This window comes from Daucus carota, chromosome 1 (assembly GCF_001625215.2).
Source record: "Daucus carota subsp. sativus chromosome 1, DH1 v3.0, whole genome shotgun sequence".
NCBI lineage: Eukaryota > Viridiplantae > Streptophyta > Magnoliopsida > Apiales > Apiaceae > Daucus > Daucus carota.
The window spans coordinates 2796885-2809200 of record NC_030381.2 but is presented as its reverse complement, the minus strand read 5'-3'; the positions used below and the strand labels follow the sequence as shown (position 1 = coordinate 2809200).

Genomic DNA, 12316 nt, shown 5'->3' with positions numbered 1-12316 from the left:
AAAATAATGGCATTGAAAATTGTAAAAGTTACCCTGCTCTCGAGGTAAAATTCTAATTTAACTGCTAACTTCAATGACTTCATTAAAATTCTACTTATACTATTTTTTTTCTTTCTTAATGACCATATACAATATTATATCATTAAAATAATGATTCAATCTTTAGTAACTAATTTATTTTAAATTATATTTATTTTTAATTTATACATGCATATATATATATATATATATATATATTAAATATGAAACAAGTAATTTAAATATAAAATGCATTGAATAATGGGTTTATATAATTTTAAAACAAGTATACCTCTAATATAAATTAAAATTGTTAAAGTTGTTGAAATCATACTTGAGGTCAACAATGTCGCAGGAGAGATTGAATGGATTAGCACCGTTATCCATAGAAAATAGTTTGCTAGAGAAACTAGATTATAAAAATATTATTAGTGATTTTGCTTCAAAAAATGCTAGAAGAACAATTTTCAGATAATTTTATATTATCTATGTACTCTTTTTATTTCTCAACAATTTTCAGTTAATTTTTGTAATATGAAAAAAATATATTATGCACTTTAATTGTGATATGATTTTTACAGTTTTGTGTCAATTTTTATTCTTTCATGTACTTATATTTTTAGACTATTAGAGCAGGGCACACTTTTTACATTTTGCACAGGGCACAATAAATCTCAGGCACGGCCCTGATGGCATATAAAACTTCCTGATAACACAATTCTACGACAGATGTATATAGTTTTGTCTCCTTGATTTCTTAAGTTTCTCATGAAACGATAATCTAGATACATTCAAAAGCAAATACACCTTGTCGTTTAACCTGATATATGCACACTATTTATATCAAATTAATCTGATATACCTTTTTCTATTATATTATACTACATCATATATTAGTAAATTGTATGTTACAAATTTGATCTTACATGGACAAATATGGCTGAATTAGCTCGCCTATGTTGTTACTAAAAATTAAATATTAAAAATATTCAATATAGTTAAGTCATCTTAGCAGTTTCTTTTGTTACTGATCTCTGTTAAACAATTATCCTTACTATTCCTTTATTTAAATATATTAATAATTTAGTTATTTATTGCACGGTAAAAGTAACACATCATAATGGAACAGATTTTTTTGCTTATAGATGATGTGGGTGATGGGCATATAAGTTTCTCCCAAAATTATAAATCGCCGATTTATTGTAAAAAAGAGTGACAAAAGAAATTTATAAATCGCCGATTTATTTATCAAAAAATAAAAAGTACAAAATGAAGATTTCTATATAAAACCGTAGTCTTCTCAATTCCCCCCTCCACCTATTCAAATTCTGAACTCCCACTATTTCACACAATCTCCCAATCTCCAAAAATTAAGGTTTTGAACCTTTTGGTTCCACCATGAACGGAAACGAATTTCACACCGCCCGAGGCTCCGGAACCCCCGGCCACATCCAGAACAAGTTCTCTATAAAACCCTTCACAAACAAACCCTTGAACTCAACTCAAGGCGTCTTTGCTGCATCAAAAAAGGCGAATAAAGACATTCTCCAGCATGATCAGCGATAGAGTTAGTGAGTTACAGGCTTACAGCTAGTCATGTTGGAGGAGAAACTTGTTGATCAGGATTCAGGGCTGTAATAAGGATGAGGTCGTGGAGAAGCTCGGTGCGGCTATCATTATCTGAAGCAGCTTTAGAAAAAGATATTACAGCGTGAATAAAGAAAGATTAACCAAAAAATTAGTTTAACATTCAATATTGGATTTGAAACACACATTTGTGAACTGATAATATGATGTAAATTGATCAAACATGCAGTGAACTTCCGAGTGACCAACATATACTGATACACATCTCTATACAAATTTAAATCACTCCCGTCTACTTGATCTCCATCAATATTACGTTTTAAACATAGCTACTCTTTCTCATTTCATTTTATTTTTCTGGCTGCTTAACTATGACTCACCTTCATGTGACTGGAAATAATCCCCTAAAGCAGCTGTTCTCCAGCAAAATAGACTCTGCATGCTATTTTCCCGCCAAATAACATAAAATTCTGCTTCGTGTATGTCTGAGCAATGTGTAGTCTGACTTGTTTCTAACTATTCCTGGAATTGGGGAATTACTGAAAGATCCTCATCCACTTCTTCGTAAACCGTCGCAGCCAATTATGCGGGGCAGTTAAAATGGTTTTCTGATGTGATGCCCGCCTTCTAGTAGCCCTAATAGCAGATTTAGAATTATCCACCTCAAGCTGGGCCAGTCTTGCATCTTCAGTAGTATCAGAGTTTGGAAGACCAGGTATAAATTTAATTTTTACTGGTTTCCCGAGCTTTGACTTATCTTCCATTCCAGCAGTTTCACGTGCCCTAGAACATATGGGAAACCCAGAATCGTCCCAGGATTCTAAAATCACGCCAGACCCAAGACAAGTCCTTCCGCTGTAGAAGGCTGCAAACTGCCCAGCGGCAATACCTTGATCATCTTCAGATAACTGTACAACCGCTACTTTATCATGACTATTCTCTCCAGGTTCCATCGTCAAGCTGCAATCGTAAAAACCAGGGCCATGTCGAACCTAAAAAGGTACTTAGAATAAGGACTGTAGATAATAAGGAGAACAGCAGAGATTTATGCTCTGCAGATGAAACTACTGTAAGGGTAATGTACCAGACAAATTAAATCCAAAGGCTTGCTGGTCTGCAACTAAGAATTAACTAGCAAACTTGAATTATATTAAAAATCGATTACATTTTTTAGTGCAGTAAGGCAAATAAGTACGAGACTCCTCCACGTACTAAGTGACAGGCAATATCTTTATCACTTGCATTCAAAGATATTTAAACTGATCCCATTCCAAACCTTACTGTAAAAAAACACATAAAATCAAGAGATATGTTCGTATCAACTGGTTTATACAATGGCTGCCAGTGATTGCTACAGACCTTTCACAGTGCAACTAGACTTTCATTAAATGCTGCATACCGTAGGCCTTATCTTATAAAACGAAAAAAAAGATTATTGAATTAGTTAAGCTTCTTTCACTAGCTCCTTACTATTATTTGCTTGATCAATAGAACATGCCTATGGTTGTCTAGCAGAGGCATAGAAGTACAAATTTTTAAACATAATTTTTTATACCTTGCACTGCAGATGGCCGATCTCATTTGGATGCTTCCCAGAAAGCCATTTGAAGGATCCCACACGAAAAGATCGCCTTCTTTTATCAACTGAATAGTAGCTCCTTGACACGAAGACCACATTATTTTTGGTGTCTTTCTCTACGACATACCTGCATAGGATACCAAAAATTACAATTCCCTTTGCAGGTTTTACAATTTATTATGTAGTATTACCAATAAGGTATTCATCTTATCAAAAGCTTTTTATCTATTAATTTTATCATTGTACATATCAAGGAATTGAAATGGTATTTTCTTCTTTTTAACAAGGGAAACTTGGAAACCCAGTTGCCTGATAAGAGTACAGAAGTTTTTTATTACACGAAGTAAGAAGATTTCATACTCATATTGACAAGAACGATGCATTACATTTTTAAATTTTCACCAATATATTGTTTTATTAGAGTTAATTGCATTTTGTACCCCCTACACTTGGGCCCAAAAACACTTTAGCATGCAAACGTTTGGGAATTGCATTTCGCAACCCACTAGCATTTTGTGCGCGGCATTCTACACCCTTTCCATCAAGAGTTACTTCATTAACTGTCTAATTAACCCACTAATAGTGGTTTGTACTTTATTTTTTTTAATGCCTCAATTGCCCTCACTTTTTTAACAAAACCGTTATGTTTTGCCGGAAAGGGTGCAGAATGAAGGGTACAAAATACCAGTGGGTTGCGATATGCAATTTCCGAAAGTTTGCATACTAAAGTGTTTTTGGTCCCAAGTGTAAGTGTAGGAGTGCGAAATGCAATTAACTTTTTTTATTACTCCAAAATATGGAATACGGGAGATTAAAACCTGAACATGCCAAAAATTTAACAGAGCCAGTCAACTAATTTGACAAGTAATAATTAAATAAATGGTTTACCAAGGTCCCCCAGGAAGCCGTAAGCCTTGACGTTGACCAATTGTGTAGAACCAGAATCCCCTGTGTTTACCCAAAAAGTCTCCTGTCTCAGCTTCCAATATTACACCCTCTCTCTCCCCGATGTGTCTCGCCACAAATTCACTGAACTTTATCTGAAAAATAAAGCCAACCGCATTCACATTATAACTGATAGTTTATCTTCTAAAAAAACAGATTTTGTATATAATAATACAGTTAAAAATATGTTTTTCCTCAGATAATTAGCCGTATCTCCAAGATCCCCTCTTACAACTTTTCAGTACCTTGCCAATTTCTTTTTTTGTTTCTATAAGCAATTTGTAGATCAGTTCAATAATAATGTCTTACCCTGACATATACATGGAAATAAAGAGAGAGAGCATTTTATCTGACCCATTGCCAGAATTATATTTCCCAATACAGCAGAAAATATCAAAAAGTAATTATTATTTTTAAAACTATTTAGAGATTTGTCATGGTAGTTGTTCAAGACATACCTTACCAAGGAAGCATATTCCTTGTGAATCCTTTCTATCCTTGTTTGGCAAATCAAAACTCTTAGCAATTTCACGAACTACATCCTGCAAAACAGAGCCAGAAAATAATTAAAATGTACTCTAAGATACGAAGTTGTAGCTATAGGAATGAGGGGCTAGTCCTGCAAATATTGGTCCGTCTATTTATTTCAAGTTAATTTAATTATACACAAAAAAATTATAAGAACAGAACACTTGAAGCCTCGAAGGATTAGGAAGAACTAAGAACACTCATGAGATATCATTGGTCCGATTGCAAAAACTGCACACGCTCCAACATTAATAAACAATGAGTTACTACAGATTCTCAAGCATTTGACCAATGAAAATTGAGCATTCCTTTGACGGTTAAAAAATTTCAAAAAACGAGGACAATATTAACCTCACCTAACCTTAGGAATACAACCGAGAGGAAAGATCAATCTTCTAAGCTGGGATTGAGAAAGATGCGAAAGAAAGTAAGTTTGATCCTTGACCTGAAAATGAAAAGATTCAGAGATAAGGCTACAAAACAGATCGACAAATATTACAAAAAAAATAAAAAATCCTAAGAACATCTAATGTGCATGCCATAACGATTTATTATAAAGCACTAAAACTGGCCGTCCGATCTTGTAAAAGCTATTTGTTACAGAAAATGCAAGAATTTATGTAACTCATGCCACCAAAAAAAGGTATATGAGCACTTCATCTGTCAACTAGGATCAAATGCCTATTTACAAGATCTTATGCATCTACAAGGAACAAATAATGCATCCTGATAGATGTTCATGACATCCATCCAAAATTTTGATATGACCAAAAAACATACACCACGTATAACTACCACCAAAAACTCCAAAATAATTTATAGCTACCAAAAATTACTTCTCATATAGACAAATGTTCAGATATACCATATCTTCTGAGAGTTGTAGGACAGAAGGCCCACTTGATTGCTCCGTGAATTCATGAATGACTTTTGCATAATGTCCGGAAGCAACAAAGTCAAATCCCATACTACTAATGGCATCCATAAAGGCACCTAAACAGGTGAATAAATAATAGGTAAGAGGCCCAATATTAGAAAAGATCATTATAGACCAAAAAAACATACCAAACTTTATTCTTGTATTGCAGAGAACGTCTGGATTAGGAGTTCGGCCGCATCGATACTCTTCAATAATATATGATACCTGGACATGGACTAGTAAGTTTTAGTTAAACAATCTTTACAAAATTGACCTTTACATATATTGTCCTATCAAAAAATTTATATTCTAAATTGTATTAGGTCAAACAAACACTAAGCCCCTGCTCCCTTTCGCCCTGACAATCAGACTTAAAATCATCAAGAAATACGAGGCCAAGCTCGTGCCACGATATACAGTAGAGTATTTATACTTAGAGAAATAACAAGGCAACTGAAGCTTTTAATAGACCAAAAAATCATGTGATTCTTACCACATTACTCCAGTACTCATCTGTCAAATGCACTACTTCCAGGGGTATGTCAACCTGAAAAAAACATTAATCACAATTACTAAAAATTCCACTCCTCTGCCTTGCACAAATGAAAAGGTTAAGCAACATATTCAAACTAGTCAAAAACGAAATAAAAAATATTTCCATAAAGAATATGCAGTCGAAACTAAGGCTTCCCACTTGTACAACACAGTATTATAACAAACTAATGATTATCAGATCCATTTCGAAAGAAAAAACATAAATTGTCTCGTACCCCCAACCAAAATTTTCATTTTATTCACAATTTCATGCAATTGTCGATAGAGAAAAGAAAGGCACCTGATTACAAACTGCCTTAGCATACTTAAGATCATCTTCCCACGGACATTCAGACCAGAAGTTCTCATAATCCTCCTGTAAAAGAACAAAAACAAATATCGCAAAATGTTAAATACCAATCCAAATACCGAACAAAAGTCCCTCAGACCTCACAACACTCCAGGCTCCACTATCAATCGATTGCATCTCTATATAATATATACACACATATCCAATACAATTACCGAAACAAAAAAAAAACTTGAATCTTTAGCACGAAGAAGCTCAATTATAACAAACAAACAAAAACGCCAGAATCTTTAGCACTAAACCTCCCCAATTACAATGAACTACAAGTCATACATAAACTAGTTAAACAATACAACCTCGATAAATTACTAACCAATTAGAATAAAAATAGTATATTTTTAATCTCGATGAATAAATAAAATTATCGAGTCCTGAGCGTTTTATATATACCTGAAACCAGATTTTCAGATAAAACGCGGTGCACGAATGCCCGGCGGCGTGTAAAAGCCGCAGAGCCACGCTGCTATCAACGCCGCCGCTGACGAGGACGGCGACGTTGAGGCGCTTATCAGGCATACAACACGATAAGTAGCGGGGGTCAATTTCGACATTTGGAGTGGCGGTGATTGGTGGCGGTGTTGCGGCGGAAGCGGAGAGGCTGAAGCGGCGTCGTATTGGGTGGTTAGGGTTAGGGTTTTGGAGGAAAGGGGGGGATTTGGGTTTGTAAATAGGGGTTTTGAGGAGGGTGAGAGTGAGTATGTGAGTGGACATTGCTGTTCTCATCCTTTGCATTTTCTGGTGAGTTTTCGTCGATGCCCTAGACCAACTCGTGCATTTATTTCTGAAAATTTGTTTCAAATTAATTATTTATTTTTACAAAAATATTTATGTTTCCACTCATATTAAAATTTATTTTATATGTTCATATCTAAGAATTGAAAGAGAAATCGAAAGTAAAAAAGGTTTATCATTTAGGGTTCATGATACTTTAACAAATGAAATGAGTATGGATTTGGAATATATATGCTTTTTTCAAGTTCATTTTGTTCGACTATATTATAAATTATATCTTATTCAATTAATTCAATTATATATATTCGATGATTTTATGATATTAGAGTGAACTATATTCGTTTTTTCAATTTTTACACAATAATTGAGGTGTGTTGTTGCACCTCTACTGCAAATTATGGCCATCTTCAGTCAAATTCTTTTAATTCATTAACACCCACCTTTCTAGTCCGAAAACAAAATAGAACCAGAGCTTACGTTAATCACCAGTTTTAGAGTATTTTATAGGTTCCCCAAATTTTAGAAAACGATCTTACAAGTCATTTAGCATTCATTATATCAATGCGGGTTGCCCCGCGAAATAGCGATAGAACTTTTTTAGGCATTTGTAATTCACAGTCTAATTAGACAACGGCTTGCTTCGAACATAGGAGTTGCTAAGAGTAAAATTTGGGGAAAAAACCAATTGTGTGGGAAATATTTGGGAAAGTTATGCACGAGCATCCTGTATTGCTAAATAGAGCACCTACTCTGCATTAGGGTAGAGCATAGGCCGGTTCGGCTCGGTTTTGGGATAAAACCGGAACCGCAATCGTATATCTTCGGTTTTTAGAATTGAAAACCGTAACCGCCGGTTCGGATTCGGTTTAAAAAACCCCGGTTCGGATCGGTTCGGTTATAATCGGCTCGGTTTCGGTTATAAAACCGACAAATATAAAAATTAAAAACAATATATAAATAAGTCAAATTGATGCGCGTAATCTAGACATAATATATCAAGTATTAATGTTTATTGATTCTTAAATGATTTTGCTGAGATGATGCATGAGACGAGCATGATGGCCTCTTCTCCGCATAAGCTTAAGCAATTATTCCATGATAGCCTCTTCTCCGCATAAGCTTAAGCAATTATTCCATTGGTACATGTTCTTAGTTATAGTCTCAGTCGTTCAATGTTAATTTTGGTTGATTTATTATTGTTGACATTTAATTAACATTTGATCTTTCATATTCTCCAAACATGTCTTTTGCTTCAGAAAAATCTATAAACAAGCACAGGTCTGGTAATCTTTCATTCCATAACTCGAGCCATTATATTGGCTCTGGTGTTCATGGTACTACAAATCTGGGAACTACTGTAAAAACAGCTACCAGTATATATTCTCAAGCCCACTTATGAGTAATCTGCACAGAAATACCCTCTTCGTTGAATCCCCCTCCTAGAACCTAAATGTTTGTAAATTAACTGTGTAGCTATTAGTACACATGTCTCATATTATGCGGGAGCCATATTTGTGTAAAATAATTATTATTGATTTTTTTATATGACTAGATTATATATTTATTATTTAATTATTATTTTAATAATCGGTTCGGTTCGGTTTTATCGGTTCGGTTGGGAGTTATAACCGGAACCAAACCATTTAAATCGGATCGGTTTTTAATTTTTCGGTTTCGGATCGGTTACATTCGGATCGGTTTTCTCCGATTTTTCCCGGTTTCGATTACAAATCGGTTTTTTGCTCAGCCCTACTCTGCATAGATCAGGTATACAGGTAATTGTATTTGGAGCATATCGAATGAGCCCTCTAACAAGTTTTTAACTTCAAATTTAAAGAGCAAAACAAAAATTTGAGCTCCAATAGGCCCTCAGAAGTTCTTTAAAAATTTAAGATCCTTGTTTTAAATCGCGGAGTTTCGATTAAATTGGATATTATAAAGAATTGATCCAAAATATTCAATTAAATTGGACATTATATAGAACTTGTTGAACTTGTAAAACATTTTGCTTTAGTGATATCGAATATATAAAATACTCGAAATAGTCGAGTTCTGAAATTAATTATTCATTATTACAAAATTATTTATGCTTTCACTCGAATTAAAATTTATTTTATATGTTCATATCTAGGAATTGAACGAGAAATCGAAAGTAAAAAAAAATTATCATTTAGGGTTCATGATACTTTAACAAATGAGTTGAGTATGAATTTGGAATATGTACGCTTTTATCTCAATTTCATTTTGTTCAACTATATTATAAATTTTATCTTATTGAATCATATTGTAATATTCGATGGTTTTACGATATTAGAGTGAACTATAATTATTTTTTCAGTTTTTACACAATAATTGAGGTGTTTTGTTGTAAACATTAAATCTCTTACGAACTATAGAATCCAAGATGTTGATAAAAGCATGACAAAGTTGCATCATTCCTCAAGGAGCATGGAAAGATAACAAATATATTAGTCAAATTTATTTTCGACGTGAGAATACATGTGTAATTAGTGTTTGTAATGGTTGTATTTGTATAGTTCACATGTATAATATATCATAAAAAAACAAATTAACAAATAGCATGTTTAGAAATTTAAATTTCATTTTAAATCTTGGATTTGATCAAATAACATGTTCAGATACACAAAAAATTTTGAATTTGAATTTCATTTGAAATCTACGACATTCAAATACAGGTATAAAGTGAGAATTTGAAATAAAATACATGTTCTCAAACGCAGTCTAAGCCACCAGTGTTCACAAGCCACAAAATTTCACCTTGCACGAGTACACACTAATTCATAGGGGTGATCACGGTCTGGTTTAAACCGCAAAATCTGCATAAACCAATCCAATATGAATCCGATCCAAACCAAAACCTAAATGAGGTTTACGGTTTCAGTTCGACTAATTTAAAAAACCGTGGTTTGTGGGTTGGTTTCGGTTTTATATTAAACCAACCCGTTATAAAATCGAACCACGTATTTATATATACACAATATTATATATATATATATATATATATATATATATATATATATATATATATATATATATATATATATATATATATACTAGCTTATGACCCGTGCAATGCACGGGCGGTTAACATATTTGTTATTTTATTATATATATTTTAAAGTTATCTAATTTTATTGTAAAAATATAATTATGATAGAATAACATGGTTTAATAAATTTTTTACTTAACAGTTGGATAAATTCTTCATAGTTAAGTCCGTCAAATGGCTAATTGAAAATTAGGTCGAACATATATATTTTAATGAGAATGTTAAAATATTTTCTTTTACATGTTATAATTTAAGGTGGCCTATAAACTCAGATATAAACTAACCAATCAACCTTTGATATTTCGTTATTAATAATTAATAATATGGTATAAAACATACGCATGAAACCAAATATCTCCCCATCATACTAACCTAAATTTAATGTTTTGGTTTAATTGATAATAAAAAATATACTATAACATGTTATAAATTCAAGAGCTCCGTGGGTCGAATACCAAACGATTCACCAAACTCAACTAACTGACCAACCAAATGTATTTTTATTTTTGGCTTTAATAGTGTAATAATATATAGTATATGACAGATTTGTAATATTTCTTTTAATATGAGATCATTAGAGTATTTAAAAATAATGTTATTAATGTATTTTGGTTGAATAATATCACATGTTATTTATTAATAATTATATTTAATGATATTATATTTTTATATATATGGCGCCCGTGTTAATTGTAAAAACTCGGTTTTTTTAGTTAGAAAATCTAAAAAAGATAAAGCGTTTTGATTAAAAAGACAATTACTATGTTGCTCGATATTATTTTAGAAGATTGAGTTTTTTTTATCTAAAAAATATATAAAAGATAATTTATTTTAGTTAAAAAGAATAATTGGTTATATATATAGATAGGCCCGTACTTCGGCCCAAGTACCGCCCGCCCGACCAATATAATAATACTCCCTCTATTTTTCATTATTTGACTTTTAGACTTTTGGCACACATCTTTACGTATAAATATGTCGCCCATGTCCGTATTAATTGTAAAAGATTAATTTTTTAGTTGGAAAATTTATAAAAAGATAATATATTTTAGTTAAAAAAGTAATTACCATGTTTCTCAATGTTATTTTAGAAGATTGAGTTTTTTAGTCAAAAATATAAAAAAGTAATATATTTCAATTAAAAGGATTATCTGGTTATATAGATAGGCCCGTACTATGGCTCAAATTAAAAAGAATAATTGGTTAGATAGATAGACCCAGAATAATTGGTTATATAGATAGGCCCAATGTTTCAGTTTTAAAAGGATTATTATTAATTGGTTATATAGATAGACCCGTACTTTGGCCCAAATTAAAAAGAATAATTATTTATATAAATAGGCCCAGAATAATTGGTTATATAGATAGGCCCGTATTTTGGCCCAAGTACCGACCGACCGACCAAACTTTTAATGTTTCGGCTTTAATAGTATAGTAAGTATAGATATATATATATATGCCATTGCTCAAAACAGAACACTGTTAAAAAAAGAACAACACAGAACACTTTAGAATCAAATATAGAATCTCATCTAAAACTTGAATTAAATTCAAATTTTAAGCTGAATAACGTTTTATTATGAATGATAATAGTATCTACCATGTTTAATAATAAATATTTATTAAAAATAACATGATTCTATGTAAAATAATCATGCAAAAAATATATTTATATGATTCTATTCTGGATTCTGTTCTGGAATCTATAATATTTCATATCAATAATTTGGATGAGTTTGGATGTTAGATTTAATATATTAAGTTTAATTAGTGTTTAGCTATGTAGTTATAACTTTAACAAATAATTATTTGTGAAAAATGAAGTGTTATGACAGTGTTCTGTGTTGTTCTTTTGTTAAAGTGTTCTGTGTGGAGTGCAACCTATATATATATATATATATATATATATATATATATATATATATATATATATATATATATATATATATATATATATTCATTTTTTTAGTTTATATTTGCTAAGTTGTTGTTTAATTACTTATATTATCAATACCAACTACATATCAATTCAGT

The 12316-nt window shown here is 31.8% G+C and overlaps 1 protein-coding gene across 5 annotated transcripts; it reads right to left on the bottom strand.

Moving 5' to 3' along the window:
• Positions 1 to 1227: 1227 nt before the first annotated feature.
• On the bottom strand, positions 1228 to 7243 carry LOC108205443 (uncharacterized). Of its 5 annotated transcripts, none has more exons than XR_010290225.1 (12): positions 6871 to 7243; positions 6412 to 6486; positions 6070 to 6123; positions 5723 to 5801; positions 5523 to 5650; positions 5019 to 5102; positions 4588 to 4671; positions 4073 to 4224; positions 3161 to 3311; positions 1986 to 2597; positions 1607 to 1707; positions 1229 to 1534 (listed from the first exon to the last, which is right to left on the bottom strand). XR_010290225.1 is itself a non-coding variant. In XM_017375403.2 (10 exons), the coding sequence occupies exons 1-10, from the start codon at positions 7210 to 7212 to the stop codon at positions 2142 to 2144; spliced, it is 1605 nt and encodes a 534-aa protein (XP_017230892.1). In that variant the 5' UTR covers positions 7213 to 7243; the 3' UTR covers positions 1731 to 2141. The 5 variants fall into 5 exon arrangements, 1 of the variants encoding a protein (XP_017230892.1); XR_001803982.2 differs by having other exon boundaries at positions 1230 to 1534; positions 1607 to 1698; XR_001803981.2 differs by having other exon boundaries at positions 1228 to 1707.
• Positions 7244 to 12316: the final 5073 nt, after the last annotated feature.